Source organism: Entelurus aequoreus, linkage group LG16, assembly GCF_033978785.1.
Source record: "Entelurus aequoreus isolate RoL-2023_Sb linkage group LG16, RoL_Eaeq_v1.1, whole genome shotgun sequence".
In the NCBI taxonomy this organism is placed as follows: domain Eukaryota; kingdom Metazoa; phylum Chordata; class Actinopteri; order Syngnathiformes; family Syngnathidae; genus Entelurus; species Entelurus aequoreus.
In genome coordinates, this window is record NC_084746.1 from 23,740,671 (window position 1) to 23,758,705 (window position 18,035).

An 18,035-nucleotide genomic window follows, 5' to 3' on the forward strand; every position below is an offset into this window, starting at 1 on the left:
TGCCTTTTGAATACACTTCCAAAGGTCATCCTGGTCGGCGTTCCCATACTTGAAGTCCCTGAGATACCACTGGAAGATTGACAAAGAGGGACAAGTGTTAACTTTCATCTTCCGTACACTTTTTGTGTGTAAAATCCATTCAAATAAGAGAGGAAGATAGAAAATAAATTGCATGATTTTCTAATCCCGGCACAATCAAACCACAATGGTGCAACATAACTGATTTCTTTCACGTTTCATTTTACTAACCTGGATGTAAGTATCAAATATTTATCACCATTTATTGATTTTGTTTAGGAGTGGTTGTCATGTGACTCAGAATATTCCCCCAAATGGGTGTGTCAGATAAATTCGCTCATTTTCCAAAAGCATATGTTTTACCATTTGTTTCCATGTTAAAATAGCAATGCTATAATAGGGTGTCAAATATTACAATTCAACTGTTTTTATATTTCTTCCAATTAATTAATTGAAAACAAGCTAGAACAACTTTGCTATCAACTTTTAGCATTAAAATTGCTACGATAATCCTGAAGCTAATAATGCACTTGTTACTTGTATGTAATTTTAGATGAATATAAAGTATATGTTCTTTGTTCAAAGTATATTTGTACAACTTAATAAATACCTTTGACATGCTCAACATAACAAATACAGTATGTGCTTTGATGGCGCTAGAATAGTCTGGAGAGGGAATGATATGCTGCTTGTTAATGCTGTGCCCCAAAAACAAAAAAGGTGGAACAATGCAAGACAGATTATTCATTGATTTTATTCATCAAAGTTTAAAATGGTAGTTTGAATGTCCAGGACGAGTTGAATGTGTTTAAGGTGGAATGGTTTAAAGGCCTACTGAAACCCACTACTACCGACCACGCAGTCTGATAGTTTATATATCAATGATGAAATCTTAACATTGCAACACATGCCAATACGGCCGGGTTAGATTAGTAAAGTGCAATTTTAAATTTCCCGCGAAATATCCTGCTGAAATCGTCTCAGTATGATGACGTCTGCGTGTGACGTCACGGATTGTAGCGGACATTTTGGGACACCATTGTGGCCAGCTATTAAGTCGTCTGTTTTCATCGCAAAATTCCACAGTATTCTGGACATCTGTGTTGGTAAATCTTTTGCAATTTGTTTAATGAAGCAAAGAAGAAAGCTGTAGGTAGGTAGCGGCCGGCTGCAGCAACACAAACACGTAGCCGGTGTTTCATTGTTTACATTCCCGAAATATGACAGTCAAGCTTTACCATTGGCCTGTGGAGAACTGGGACAACAGAGACTCTTACCAGGAGGACTTTGAGTTGGATACGCGGTACCATGAGTACGCAGCTGCGGCTTTCAAACATTTGATCGCTTGCCCGTACGTGCGTGCCACTATGTGCATGCCACGTACATAACTTTGGGGACTTTGGGGAAATATATGTGCTGTATGAACTTTACGGAGGTCAACGGTACTTTGGGCTGTGGGATTGAGTGTGTTGTGCGGGTGTTTGAGTTGTATTGGTGGGTTATATGGACGGGAGGGGGGAGGTGTTTGTTATGCGGATTAATTTGTGGCATATTAAATATAAGCCTGGTTGTGTTGTGGCTAATAGAGTATATATATGTCTTGTGTTTATTTACTGTTTTAGTCATTCCCAGCTGAATATCAGGTCCCACCCGCCTCTCACAGCATCTTCGCTATCTGAATCGCTTCCACTGCCCTCTAATCCTTCACTCTCACTTTCCTCATCCACGAATCTTTCATCTTCACTCAAATTAATGGGGTAATCGTCGCTTTCTCGGTCCGAATCGCTCTTGCTGCTGGTGGCCATGATTGTAAACAATGTGCAGATGTGAGGCGCTCCACAACCTGTGACGTCACGCTACTTCCGGTACAGGCAAGGCTTTTTTATCAGCGACCAAAAGTTGCGAACTTTATCGTCGATGTTCTCTACTAAATCCTTTCAGCAAAAATATGGCAATATCGCGAAATGATCAAGTGTGACACATAGAATGGACCTGCTATCCCCGTATAAATAAGAAAATGTAATTTCAGTAGGTCTTTAAGTTTGCTCCGTGCTTGATGGGGTGTTTAATCATATTGCTAGTATTCCCCGTTTTCCCCGAAATAATCTTGCCGCATTGTATGCATTTATTCGTACCTGGCGCCACAGGCGTGTAGTACAACCATCTCTTTGACCGTTTTGCTGCCGGCATCTCGGAATGATGACCAGCCAATTCTGCACTGCTTCAACCCGCTTTACCGCTATACAAACTATCGTTGTTGTGGTGGTGGACCAATCACATGGCGCATTGAATCGAAGAACGCTTGCAGTGATTGGCTGCGAGCAAAACCATAGAAACAGTCATTTTTTCTTGATCTGGATACAAAAAAAAACGACTGCAGGTATCGTTTGACAGTCGCAGTTTCGATACTACTTGGTATCGGGTTGTTTCGGTCGATACCTGGAAGGTATCGAGTACCAATACCCAGCCCTAATTGTTACACATTGTTGTTGCTCCTTCGTCTACCCAAGAAACATTCACAAGTTTGGAGTGGACAGTAGACGTGCTTGTTTGAGCATCGCTCAGAAACAAATTCCATTGGCGAAAATGAAGATGGTTGGACAACATATGCAAGGAGGTTGCAGGCATTGGACAAAGCTGCGAGGCATAATTCACACTGATTGGTTGAACTTGCATGAATTGATCACAATATCGTGAATTCCTGGAGGAACGGATAAAGGGTGTGTTCAGACCAGTAGAAGACATACGGTACATGAATTCAAGTTGATTTGGACGTAAATATATTTAAGCTTACTTGAACCCCTTTGTTGAAAACTCTTTGACCCACAACGTCTGCCAGCATTCTCAGCACAACAGCTCCCTACCGTGTCAACCAAGAAATATTCTTATCAGTCAAACACCAATAATAACATCATGTATCACTTTTTCTGTTTCTCTGTTACAAAACATCTAGCATAACAATGTTACAATACATTTGTGCGAGTGTTACCAAATGGAATACGTATTTTGTACATGTGTGTTTAGATGACCGTACCTTGAAGTTGTTGAGATCATCAAGTAAGGCCGTGATCTGTGGAGTGGACAGGACATCTTGGTGTGGGACGCTGAGAGGATGGGAAGAAGCCAGCGCGTCCTGCTCAAAGGCTGCATGGAGTTCACTCATGATATTAATTTCACCCTGCATAGGACATTCAAATGAATCACATGTTTGAAAAAAGGCCAAACACGCATGAAGTAACTCGTAAAAACTCATCATTTGAAACGAGAATATTTGGACCATTCCACCGAATTGGTGCCTTTGATCTCATTGCATATTCAATGAATACAATTTCAAAGTTGAGTTTAAACTCCCTTCAACATGTGACTATGAGACTTTACCAAGAAATATAAACATTTAGCCCACGGAAGGAACACAAGTACACTCATTTATTTTGATGTACAGTACAGGCCAAAATTTTGGACACACCTTCTCCTCATTCATTGCGTTTTCTTTGTTTTCATGACTATTTACATTGTAGATTGTCACTGAAGGCATCAAAACCATGAATGAACACATGTGGAGTTATGTACTTAACAAAAAAAGGTGAAATAACTGAGAACATGTTTTGTATTGTAGTTTCTTCAAAATAGCCACCTTTGGCTCTGATTACTGCTTTGCACACTCTTGGCATTCTCTCGATGAGCTTCAAGCCCACCTGTGAAGTGAAAACCATTTCAGGTGACTACCTCTTGAAGCTCATCGAGAGAATGCAGAGAGTGTGCGAAAAAGTAATCCGAGCAAAGGGTGGCTATTTTGAAGAAACTAGAATATAAAACATGTTTTCAGTGATTTCACCTTTTTTTGTTAAGTACATAACTCCACATGTGTTCATTCATAGTTTTGATGTGACAATCTCCAATGTAAAGTCATGAAAATAAAGAAAACACATTAAAATGAGAAGGTGTGTCTAAACTTTTAGCCTGTACTGTATATTGATTGATTGATTGAAACTTTTATTAGTAGATTGCACAGTACAGTACATATTCCGTACAATTGACCACTAAATGGTAACACCAATAAGTCTTTCAACTTGTTTAAGTCGTGGTCCACGTTAATCAATTCATGGTACAAATATATACTATCAGCATAATACAGTCATCCCACAAGTTAATCATCAGAGTATATACATTGAATTATTTACATTATGTACAATATTTACAATCCGGGGGGTGGGATGAGGAGGGTTTAGTTGATATCAGCACTTCGGTCATCAACAATTGCATCATCAGAGAGATGGACATTGAAACAGTGTAGGTCTGACTTGGTAGGATATGTTCAGCGAGCAAAGAACATAGTGAGTTTAGAAAGCATAAGAACAAGTATATACATTTGATTATTTATATTTGGTTATTTACAATCCGGGGAGGTGGGATGCGGAAGGGGGTTAGTCAAGGGTTAAGGTTGACTGGAGGTGTTCTTTTAGTGCGGTTTTGAAGGAGGATAGAGAGGCCCTTTCTTTTACACCTGTTGGGAGTGCATTCCATATTGATGTGGCAAAGAAGGAGAATGAGTTAAGACCTTTGTTAAATCGGAATCTGGGTTTAACGTGGTTAGTGGATCATATTTCAACTATGGCTGGGATTTCAAGTCTAATCACAATCCTGCTACGTACAAATTATTTTGTGATGTTTTTTTGCTTATCTTTATATACATGTTGTTGTTAAATCACTGTAATGTGCTTCATGTCAACATGCTATTAGCATAAATGGTATGTGGCTATATTTCACGTATCAGCTAATTATACGCTATAATTCACTGTTGTTACTAGCCACATGATTTTTTAATGTTTTTTTTAATACATTTTGTACCGCGCTTTATATCAACATACTATTAGCATAAATGTCACATGGATATATTTCATGTATTTGCTAATTCTACGCTAAAAAGTCACTCCTTTTACTTGCAGTCCTGTTACTCAAATGACTGATGTTCAGCTGAGGAACCTTGCACATAAAATTAAATAAAGTTGCCTAAGATAGACCGATACACATTTTGAGTAGCACAATGTGTGTTTTATCAGATCTGGAGTTGAAAAAAGACAATTGGGGGAGAATTTCAATGAGCAATTTGGTGGAATGGTTCAATTGATAAAAACACAAATGTGAGTTTACAGCTTTGAATGTCGGTTCTACGTCGTCCAATGCCTGCGATGACATGTACGTAGCAAAGCCTTCTTTTAGCCAAACTTCATTCCACCATTTCATTGTCACCAAGTTTCCAAACCACTGTAAAAAAAAGAATCAGAACAAACACATTTGAACACACTGAACGTATGAGTCCGAACTTGGATGTGAGCGAGGATCAGCATGGCTGTTAGTTGCAGTCAAGGGACTCATGTTATCCTCTAGGGGACTGTGGGCAGCAAGAAAACACACCTGCGGCAAAGTGGAGACGATGGACTAATATCCCATAAGGAAAGCACTACAAACTAGTTTTTATAGTACAGTCTTACCTTGATTTTTGTTATACTCGTTTTTCGATGAAAATGCTTTGTAATACCTTTTCCTATACACGACACTGAGCAACTGTGTATTTACTGTAGTTACGTTAGTTACGTTATTGGCAAACAATAAGAATCAGTGATGACGGACAGAAAGAAGATGTTGAAAATATATGTTTTCTAGATGATTATTGTTTTGTCGTAATCGGAAGAGGGTTAGTGAAGTCACTTGTATTGCGTCAGCTAGAGTGGGCGTCGAGAAGGTAGAGTGGGAGAGGGCAGGAAATATCAAAAACTATTTTAAAACAAATTATATTTTGGGAATTTATTGGGGAACCGGAGGGTGTGTTCTAACTATCGTGGGATCACACTCCTCTGCCCCCGCACCCTTTGGCTTCCTACCAAATAACTTTTCCAAATAGATCCAATGTTGCACGCGGAAAGCCCAAGTGCGGGCCCCAGCCGACACAACACTAGCGTCAGGAGGCGCACTCCATGGCGAGGGCGCACCTTCCAGCACAACAGCGGCGCATGGACTTCATTTATAAGTAAAGGTAAGACCATAATAACGTTTTTTTTATTAAATGTGCTTTTTTGTGTGCTACAGTTTGTATGTGTAAAGTTAAAGTTAAGTTAAAGTACCAATGATTGTCACACACACACTAGGTGTAATGAAATTTGTCCTCTGCATTTGACCCATCCCCTTGATAACCCCCTGGGAGGTGAGGGGAGCAGTGGGCAGCAGCGGCGCCGCGCCCGGGAATAATTTTTGATGATTTAACCCCCAATTCCAACCGTTGATGCTGAGTGCCAAGCAGGGAAGAATGCTGGTATGAGCTTTTAAACACAACCCGTTAACTCCTGCCAATCAAATGGTAAATAAGATACTCTTTAGGGTTCATATGTTTGTAAATCTGACTGTGATGAAGTCAGTGCCTCACCAGCCATGAACCTCACCACACGTCACTGATATATATATATATATATATATATATATATGTATATATATATATATATATATAGGGGCTGCAACGATATTGTAGATACCGCGCTATTGCGGTTTCAAAGTCTTCACAATAAGGACATGATGCTTGACAGTATCAAACAAAATCTTGGTGTGTAGTTTTTTTGTAGCGCTTTAGCGTTGGTCGGGTCTGAAAATAAACTACATCTCCAGAAGCCTCTGCTCAGCGCGAGGACAGCAAGATGGGAGGCTGGGAACACCGCAAGCAGTAAATAAAATGTGTTGTAAAAGATACGAGAAATTGTTTTTTTTGGGACATTTCCATCAAAATCTATGTTTTACTGTTGGAGTTATGTTGCTAACAAACCCTCGCAAAAACATACCTTGAGCGTTTCCAACGACATAATAATGTCTGCATAAGTGCTCAGAACAGAGAATAACAGCGTCAAGAATATGAAGTTATTTCATAATTTAAGATGATACTGTATAACGCACACCCGGAGTTAAATGATACATTTTATGATATCCAGATATTCAGAACAGAGTTAACATGAGGCAATAGATGAAATAAGTGCAATGCAATAAAATCTACCTATCCACAGTCATGACACGACACAATATGTGCCCTTTGGCTTTTTGGATGGCATGCAAAAATAATTGTCATGTAATCTTCCACTGTACTGTCAAAGAAAAAAAATAGTATAGTCACTGTCCAACTGCACAGATAATTAGCCCGGGATTAGTCTAGCATGTACCTTTTATTGTCACGACTGTGCTGTGTCAAACAGAATACAGTAAATAATTTGAATGTGTGTTTTGTGCGTCTCTTGGATAAGTGAGAAGTCATGAATGCGTCATCGTTTATTGCCTTACCTGGTGAGCCAGTTGACGTGCGATGGAATAGGAGATTGTTTCCTTGTGCAAGAGTGACGACACTCCCAACTCGTACAGCAGGACGCCCTCGTCGTACGTGATCAGTCCCAAGTTTTCCACCGCCGTGCCGGATACATCGGGCAGCGCAACTTGATCTGGGGGAATGATTCGGAAAAATTAGAATATACAAACAAATGCATAAATCGAGCTGTAGAGGAACGGATAACATCTGCTTCTGTGGAATTTGTAGCAAAAAAAAATGAACGTAAAGACATTGAACTTCCTTTTTTAAATTGGTACAAAGCCAGTTAGCTTATCACATTAAATTACCTTTAATAAGAACATCAAACATTGTATAATGTGCTTAAATAAACAACTTCCTGATTTACTTTTACAAGGCAGGGGGACGCAATTTAACATGATTCATAAATACACAGCAGGAAGACATCAGATTACTGCTCATGGTTTCGTCGTGCTGATCTGAGCTTTTCATTCTGCGCCACTACTCCTTGCTACTAGTTTGTATGTTGTATGTCGTTTTAGGTTGGAGAACCTAGACCATTTCTTCTCAAACTTTGTTCACCAAGTACCACCTTAGAAAACACATGGCTCTCCAACTACCACCATAATGACCAAAATTAAAATACAGTAGCATACTAGGCCTGAGTATTTATTAAAACCGGGGCAGACGTTTTATTTAACAAGTGTAGTTGATATTTTTGGCCACTGTAACATAACACACAGTTTGAACAGTAACACTGTGTTTGAATATAGGAAAATAAAACACTGTGCAGTGTGTACTTAAATATAATGGTAAATGTAAACGGGGTTATACAAAACCCAAAACCAGTTAAGTTGGCATGTTGTGTAAATTGTAAATAAAAACAGAATACAATGATTTGTTAAACCTTTTCAACCTGTATTCAATTGAATAGACTGGAAATACAAGATACTTAACTTTCGAACTGGAAAACTTTGTTATTTTTTGCAAATATTAGCTCATTTGAAAATTGATGCCTGCAACATGTTTAAAAAAAGTTGGCACAAGTGGCAAAAAAGGCTCAGAAAGTGTGAACAAATACGTGAGCAAATTGTCGAACAGTTTAAGAACAACATTTTTCAACGAGGAATTTAAGGTTTTCACCATCTACAGTCCATAATAATATTTAAAAGGTTCAGAGAATCTGGAGAAATCACTGCACGTAAGCGATGATATTACGGACCTTTGATTCCTTAGGCGGTACTGCATCAAAAAGCGCATTCAGTGTGTAAAGGATATCACCACATGGGCTCAGGAACACTTCAGAAAACCACTGTCAGTAACTACAGTTTGTCGCTAAATCTGTAAGTGCAAGTTAAAACTCTACTATGCAAAGCCGAAGCCATTTATCAACAACACCCAGAAACGCCGCCGGCTTCGCTGGGCCCAAGCTCATCTAAGATGGACTGATACAAAGTGTAAAAGTGTTCTGTGGTCTGACGAGTACACATTTACACATTTTTTGGGAAACTGTGGACGTCGTGTCCTCCGGACCAAAGAGGAAAAGAACTATCCGGTCTGTTATAGGCGCAAATTTCAAAAGCCAGTATCTGTGATGGTATGGGGGTGTATTAGTGCCCAACTTACACATCTGTGAAGGCACCATTAACGCTGAAAGATACATACAGGTTTTGGAGCAGCATATGTTGCCATCCAAGCAACGTTATCATGGACGCCCCTGCTTATTTCAGCAAGACAATGCCAAGCCACGTGTTACAACAGCGTGGCTTCATAGTAAATGAGTGTGGGTACGTGACCGGCCTGCCTGTAGTCCAGACCTGTCTCCCATTGAAAATGTGTGGTGTATTATGAAGCCTAAAATACCACAACGGATTGTTGTGGTATTTTGACTGTTGAACAACTTAAGCTGTACATCAAGCAAAAATGGTAAAGAATTCCACCTGAAAAGCTTCAAAAATTGATCTCTTCAGTTCCCAAACGTTTACTGAGTGTTGTTAAAAGGAAATAATAACACAGTGTTAAAAATGCCCCTGTGCCAACTTTTTTGCAATGTGTTGCTGCCATTAAATTCTACGTTTATGATTATTTAAGTTTCTCAGTTCGAACATTAAGTATCTTGTCTTTGCAGTCTATTCAATTGAATATAAGTTGAAAAGGATTTGCAAATCATTGTATTTTGTTTTTTATTTACAAATTACACAACGTGCCAAATTCACTGGTTTTGGGTTTTGTACCTGTATAGCGCTTTTCTACCTTCAAGGTACTCAAAGCGCTTCGACACTATTTCCACATTCACCCATTAACACACAGATTCACACACTGAATTAACGCACACCCAGACAGAGAAAGAGGGAATATAAGACGGTGGTTCGGCTCCTCCAAGTTAGGAGTGCCTCATTATTTTTACTTGACCTCCTCCAGGTACTGCAGTCCTGTATAATGACACTCGCTTGTAATAAAGCAACTTTTTGTTCAGCAAAGCGTCTCTGACGTCTCTTTTGATCCAGGGCAGAAATACACATCTATTTTTCAGAGAGTTGGCCACACCAGTTGGTCCAGTCATGGTTGAACAAGTCCTCTTTAGTAAACTTTGCTTTGAAAAACGTGAAGCTCTTCGAAAGCGTTTTGGTATAAAAAGTTGGGAATCATTAGCTCAGCAACAAGATGCATAGCGATTTGTTGTTACAGATGGGGCAGCAACCCTTGAAGCAGAACTTGCTAGAAAGAAATGTTCCAAGGTGGTCAACGAGTTTTCTTTGCAATACCTGACCTCTGTGTATAAGAACCTTTCTTGCCAAGATTAATCACATACAGTTTGAATATTCAAGAATATATACACTTTTGAAATAAAAGTAACTTTACTTCAACTGATTTTAATGCATTTTTAACTAAACAGGGTTTCCGCAACCCCCAAGGGTTCTTCACAGGAACTGAAGGCGGGTTGTGAAATTTTTGGTTGATTAGACTGTTTCAAAATATGCTTTTTTATGTTCCCACTTAAACTTTTCCACTACTTGAAACGTCTTTAAATACACAACAACATTGATCCAATCCAACACACTGTAGTGTAGTTTATACATGGTAGTAACATGAGCACCATATTCACTCTACCTTACAGGTTTGAAACAAAAACATGAATAAATAATTATACCGTCACATACGTGTTCGCATTTAAGATAGCTAGCGATCAGCGGTGCAAGCTGCCAGCTAACAATTAGAACACGATTTGCCAGCTAGCTATAAGCGACCCTATTCTGTATTACTTGAATATCTTTGTGCAATAACTAGATACCTTTCCGACAAGTTTGCAAAACCCAAAACCAGTGAAGTTGGCACGTTATGTAAATTATAGATAAAAACAGAATACAATGATTTGCAAATCCTTTTCAACCTATATTTAATGGAATAGACTGCAAAGACAAGATACTTAATGTTCGAAATGAGAAACGTTGTTATTTTTTGCAAATGTTAGCTCATTTGGAATTTGATGCCTGCAACATGTTTCAAAAAAGCTGGCACAAGTGGCAAAAAAGACTGCGAAAGTTGAGGAATGCTCATCAAACACTTATTTGGAACATCCCACAAGTGAATGGGCTAATTGGGAACAGGTGGGTGCCATGATTGGGTATAAAAGTAGATTCCATGAAATGCTCAGTCATTCACAAACAATGATGGGGCGAGGGTCATCACTTTGTTAACAAATAGAATAGAATAGAATAGAAAGTACTTTATTGATCCCTGGGGGAAATTCAGCACCACAGTTTGCTCACAATAGACAATGCATGAGCAAATTGTCGAACAGTTTAAGAACAACATATCTCAACCAGCTATTGCAAAGAATTTAGGGATTTCTCCATCTACGGTCCGTAATATCATCAAAAGGTTCAGAGAATCTGGAGAAATCACTGCACGTAAGCATAATAAAAAACATTGAATGCCCGAGACCTACGATCCCTCAGGCGGTATTGCATCAAAAACCGACATCAGTGTGTAAAGGATATCACCACATGGGCTCCGGAACACTTCAGAAACCCACTGTCAGTAACTACAGTTTGTCGCTACATCTGTAAGTGCAAGTTAAAACTCTACTATGCGAAGCCAAAGCCATTCATCAACAACACCCAGAAACGCCACCGGCTGATGCAAGGTGTAAAAGTGTTCTGTGGTCTGACAAGTCCACATTTTAAATTGTTTTTGGAAACTGTGGACGTTGTGTCCTCCGGACCAAAGAGGAAAAAAACCATCCGGATTGTTCTAGGCGCAAAGTTCAAAAGCCAGCATCTGTGATGGTATGGGGGTGTATTAGTGCCCAAGGCATGGGTAACACACACATTACAGGTTTTGGAGCAACTGGGGATAGGTTGATTGGCAAAACTAAATTGGCCCTAGTGTGTGAATGTGAGTGTGAATGTTTTCTGTCTATCTGTGTTGGCCCTGCGATGAGGTGGCGACTTGTCCAGGGTGTACCCCGCCTTCCGCCCGATTGTAGCTGAGATAGGCTCCAGCACCCCCCGCGACCCCGAAGGGAATAAGCGGTAGAAAATGGATGGATGGATGAATATGTTGACATACAAGCAACGTTATCACGGACGCCCCTGCTTATTTCAGCAAGACAATGCCAAGCCACGTGTTACAACTGCGTGGCTTCATAGTAAAAGAGTGCGGGTACTAGACTGGCCTGTGTTGTTAAAAGGAAAGGCCATGTAACACAGTGGTACAAATGCTGCCATTAAATTCTAATTTAATGATTATTTGAAAAAAAAAAAAAAAAGTTTCTCAGTTCGAACATTAAATATCTTGTCTTTGCAGTCTATTCAATTGAATATAAGTTGAAAAGGATTTGCAAATCATTGTATTCTGGTTTATTTACGAATTACACAACGTGTCAACTTCACTGGATTTGGGTTTTGTAATTTCAAATACTATTTCATGCAGGATATAAAAACTGTCCATCCGTTTGGAGGTCCTTGGCTTAGATATTGTTGAAGACTCCTGGTTTAAACTTGAGGGACAGTCTTTTAGAGGTGTTTACTCAAAGTTCTGCAGCACACACTGCATGTTTTTTTTAAATCATTTACTAAGTTGGATTACTTCTTACCTAGCTTTTTCTGAAGGTAATTAATTTGAAAGTGCTTCTCGTAGAACTTGAGTATAAGTCCAGTGATGTTTGCTGCATATACGGTGGCTCTTCTGGCCTCTGGTCGAGCAAATATCTGAAAAACAGTAAAAAAAAATAAAACATCTTTATTCTCTTTTTCTTGGAACAAATGCTGGTGCTAAGCATACTTCCGGCAGGTGGATAACCTGTGTGCTTCTTTTCAAGACGTACCTGAATTTTGACACGCTCATGTGCGGCGGGGGAAGACGTCAACTCTGAAACGGTGAACGCTAAAAGGTAGGTTGACATCTTTGGTGTTGGATAGAAACGAGTCTCCATCCAGTCGTCGTCGTCTAGAATATCAGCACCTGAAAGAGTAGAAAGTGTATACAAACACGTTGGACTTTGTTGTGAGCGCTTCAAAATCTTCTTCAACCACCAGAAGACATTTCAAGCGTAAACACGCAGCCATTGATGTCTGATGAACATTGAACTAGACTGCTTGGAATGTCTTAGAAGACTTTCCGGTTTCATCGGTTCACACTCAGACTTGATAGGACAGCTTTAGTCTAGTACGAGTTGTTGATGCAATATCCAAGTATTTATCATTCAAACTCAACCAAAAATGGTTTCACCCTTTTGTGATGCAACACGATGCCACCTGAGAGGATAATACTAGGATCCAACACCATCATATTGACCACACACCCACTGTCACAAGTACGTGGGATCTCAAACATTCATTTATGTTCCAACACATTTACCCCCGCATGTTAAGAGCATTTGTGAACCATTGAAATGATCCAGAGCGCAAATCTTTGTTGGGAGATTATCATCACACTTCAACCTCTCTGTCATGTAAAAACTAACTCTTTGCTAGGCCAGGATTGCAAATGATAACAAGTTTTTAATTGTTTTACCGTGGATAAATAATTAAGGTTAAATAAATATATAAATACTTGTAAACTAGGTAGTAAATGTTTATATACTACAGAAGGCATAGCGCCGTAGACAGAAACAGGGAGTAAGTGTAAGCTACGCAGAGGATGACAATTGTGTCGTTTGATCAACAAAGAGTTTATATATTGTTACACATTGTTGTTCCTGCTTCGTCTACACCCCATCCACCGGTCCATATCCCTCCAAACTCGTCCGAAACATTTGTGCTGTCAAAAAACAATTGCAGTATTGATATTTCAGTATTAATAATGATGAGTGATAATGAAATGGCACTTTTTAGTTATGGTCAGAAGTGAATTAAGTGTCTCCATACACAAAATTTTAAAAAATCCTCACTATTACTGCACATAAACAGCATTCTCTAGTTTCCTAAAGGGGAACTGCAATTTTGGGGAATTTCTCCTATCCTTCATAATCATGACAGACAAGAAGAAAAGTTTTTTGCATTTTAACATGTAAAAATCCATTCCAAAAACAGTCAACAATGTTTCATTTACCTTCCTTAACCTTTATAACAACGAAGCTGTACCGACATTGTTATTGTAAGAGTGAACACGGAGAAACTCTTTTTTTCGTAGTAACACATCGACGTGCTTCAATATTAGCCGTTAAAACTAACTATGGCGAGAGATAAGCTAGCTTATGCGTCAGCACCTGAATAGCGTTTGAGTTAGTAATGCACAACACAATGCAATAGGACACCAATATGTACTGACTGAAAAACATGAACAATCATATCTGTAAAGTATTAGCCAACATTTCATGTTTTGTTTGTACACAGCTAGCTGGTCCGTGTATGTACTGTAGTTGTAATAACAGGCATGGTGCTGCGTGTATCACGATCAATATTATAGAGACTCACTCAATGGACTGTTTGGTCCAGCTGGCCAGTGACGTTTTTGCCGGTTTATTTGGGTAAGCACTCCATTTATGTCAAAATAGCTTGGCTTCAAAATCCACATTTGTAGCGCACATTTTTTGCCAGAAGTCGGAAGTGCGCTGCTATGGAAACGGAAATCACTCCTCGGAGGAAGTCAGTCCCGGCATTTATTAACACTAGAAGTCCCAGCATTTTTCTGTCTACCTAGAAGACCCAGAGAGGGGTCATTTGGCCCGACGCTTTTCCCGAATACACTAATCACTCATTTTGTTATGGTAATGAGGCTGTTAGGGGCAGTTTGTCTAGGTAGACAGAAAAATTATACATGTGGGAAATGCCGAAAGGAGCAATGGCAGTGCCAGGATTGTGAGTGACTGCTCAAATGTATGTCAGTCACGTTTACATGGACATGGTTTTTCATTCTTTGTAAATATGCTTTTTTCTTTGTAAATTTTTTTTTTTAAACTATTTTTGGCACACAAAAATAACAATTGCTTCTGCAACAACCCTCCACACCAAAACTGGGAAAACAGTTGCTTTTTCATTCTTTGTAAATATGTTTTGTTTTGTATTTTTTTTAACAATAAATGTCAGAGTGTTGATCCCTTCATTCTGTTGATCCTTGCAAAAACACACACAACCTACCTCAGAACTAAAGCTTGAGCTGTAAGGTCCCCTCCCCCACACAGGCTCAAGTGGCCCCCTGCCGTGTGCCACTAACAGCCACATTTTCATAACAAAAGGAGTGTCCACAGGGGGGACTAGGGGTCAAATGACCCTCTTGTGTGTTTTCTAGGTAAAAATGTCAATTGACCCTTCTCTGGGACTTCGCGTGTTAAAATGACCAAAATATGATAAATAATGTACAAATTTCATATTGTTATGAATGTGTCTGTTACTACATAATATATATATATATATATATATATATATATATATACATATATATATATATATATATATATATATATATATATATATATATATATATATATATATATATATATATATATATATATATATATATAAATACATATTTATATATACTTGCCGTTAGGGATGTCGATAATGGCTTTTTGCCGATATCCGATATTCCGATATTGTCCAACTCTTAATTACTGATACCGATATCAACCGATAACGATATGTACAGTCGTGGAATTAACACATTATTATGCCTAATTTGGACAACCAGATATGGTGAAGATAATGTCCTTTTTTTTTTTTAAATTATAAAATAAGATAAATAAGTTAAAAACATTTTCTTGAATAAAAAAGAAAGTAAAACAATATAAAAACAGTTACATAGAAACTAGTAATTAATGAAAATGAGTCAAATTAACTGTTAAAGGTTAGTACTATTAGTGGACCAGCAGCACGCACAATCATGTGTGCTTACGGACTGTATCCCTTGCAGACTGTATTGATATTGGGTTATACTTGTATAGCGCTTTTCTACCTTCAAGGTACTCAAAGCGCTTTGACAGTATTTCCACATTTACCCATTCACACACACATTCACACACTGATGGCGGGAGCTGCCATGCAAGGCGCTAACCAGCAGCCATCAGAGGCAAAGGGTGAAGTGTCTTGCCCAAGGACACAACGGACGTGACTAGGAAGGTAGAAGGTGGGAATTGAACCCCAGTAACCAGCAACACTCCGATTGCTGGCACAGCCACTCTACCAACTTCGCCACGATATATATTGATATATAATGTAGGAACCAGAATATTAATAACAGAAAGAAACAACCCTTTTGTGTGAATGAGTGTAAATGGGGGAGGGAGGTTTTTTGGGTTGGTGCACTAATTGTAAGTGTATCTTGTGTTTTTTATGTTGATTTAATTATAAAAACAAAAACAAAAAAAAACAAAAAAACCATACCGATAATTAAAAAAACCATACCGATAATTTCCGATATTACATTTTAAAGCATTTATCGGCCGATAATATCGGCAGGCCGATATTATCAGACATCTCTACTTGCAGTGTGTATACAAAACATTGATGGAGGGTTTGGAAGTTGTTTTCGACGGCTTTGAAGGCTAAAACGGTGACTCCCATGTGCCACATTTTCCAAGCTTTTTTTAATCATCTTTAAAATCCTAAAACGAAAAAAAAAGATGTGTGTTCTTGTCTCTAATAATGATTGCGAACGATAAACATGTTATACATCAAGAGCAAGTCAGTAGCAGGCATGCCGGTAGCTAAGCTAACAGCTAAGCTAGCTTGAAACAACGCCACAAAGTGCTCAGTAAAGTTTAAGAAGTGTAGATGGAAGCACGTTACAGCAGAGGATAATATAACAACAACTGTACATGCGTCAGCAATGTCACAGTCAACACAACACGTAAGAGAAGGGTGGATTGATCCATAAATTGGTGGTGTTGATACTGAAGTGAATTAATTAACTCATATTATGTTTTGCATATGGTGAATGTTCATATGTATCTTGGAGAAAGCAAACCACCAAGTAAACAGTGGTATTTCAGTTTGAGCACATAATAAGATAAGGCCCCTTAGTTTGATATTGGCAGGAGGATTGGATCACTTCTTGTAGGAAAGAGGCCCTAATTGGGACTTCGGAATGCAAAAGTGATAGCACTATTCTTGAGAAAAGACTACCTGTCTAGCTCAATGCCAACATTTAAGTTATGATTTAGAGCAGTTGTTTTTCAAACACTTACACACGAACATCTCCTTTTATGGTCAGGATGTACTCTCCTGACTTAGCACACACAGAGAGACAAGAAGGAGGAATATAAAACTGATGGTTTGGCTTCTCCAAGTTAGGAGTCCTTCATTTTTGACCTGAGCTCCTCCAGGAACTGTAGTCCTGTATAATGACGCTCGCTTGTAATAAAGCAACTTTTGGTTCAGTAAAGCGTCTCCAATGTCTCTTTTGATCCAGCCGCATTGCTGTGTCGCCCTTCTGTCCGGACGAGGATGACAAGACCAGAAATATGCATCAATACCACCAAATCGATACCAGATAATTAGATGGATTTTTATATTTTCGCAACAATTTATGTTAGTTTAGTTATTGTGTAATATTGACTTTGTTTTGATCAATTTTGAACAATTTTATGTCATAGTTTAACTGTCCTGTAGGTATTGTTATGCTGTCAAGAGCTCTTAACATAAATAAATGGAAACATTTTACAGTTGATACAGTACATGTGATCGGTATCAGTATGGGTAATCAGCCCATCTCACTCATTGATGATCAGTTTTAGAATCGTTTTTGACAGCAGAATTGTTTGGTGCACCTTTGGACGAGCTGGGGGGGTTCTGGATGACATCACTGGTCAGAAGATATATTTTAGAATTACTTCAAATGTTGACAGCACAAAGCACAAACTACATTTTTTACGGCACGAGCCAACAAAATTTGCGATGTGTGACAAATAAAGTCTATTCTATTCTATCCAATATGAAGGGAATAGAGGTCACATTCCAAAAGTTATTGGCATTGAATTGATTTACCAGACACTTCTGCGTTTCCAAGCGCTGTCATCGTTCGTCTGTGAACGATGGTGACGTGGAACACGGCTTTCATTTGAGGCTCATCAAAACAAGGAAACACTCGTCTGGCGGCTGTCGGCTGCAGATTTGTACTGGCAAGAAATCTGCAAAGAATAACATGTTTTTAAATTTCATAATCCTACTTATCGTTTAATGGTCCAAGAAGCTTATAGGACAAGGGCAGTATTGCTACCGCCTTACTGAAATTAATTCATAAAAATATAAAATCCGTT

The 18,035-nt window shown here is 38.8% G+C and overlaps 1 protein-coding gene across 1 annotated transcript in view; it reads right to left on the bottom strand.

Annotated features, from left to right (window-relative positions):
* The window catches only part of LOC133631457 (aminopeptidase N-like), a 46,848-nt gene that overhangs the window by 28,117 nt on the left and 696 nt on the right, over positions 1-18,035 (bottom strand). The window contains exons 2-8 of the mRNA XM_062023658.1: positions 17,764-17,906; positions 12,666-12,802; positions 12,435-12,549; positions 7,336-7,490; positions 5,170-5,283; positions 3,053-3,196; positions 4-69 (exon numbers count right to left, since the gene is read on the bottom strand). Of these exons, the coding sequence (XP_061879642.1) occupies positions 4-69; positions 3,053-3,196; positions 5,170-5,283; positions 7,336-7,490; positions 12,435-12,549; positions 12,666-12,802; positions 17,764-17,906 (874 nt within the window). The remainder of the gene's footprint in view (positions 1-3; positions 70-3,052; positions 3,197-5,169; positions 5,284-7,335; positions 7,491-12,434; positions 12,550-12,665; positions 12,803-17,763; positions 17,907-18,035) is intronic.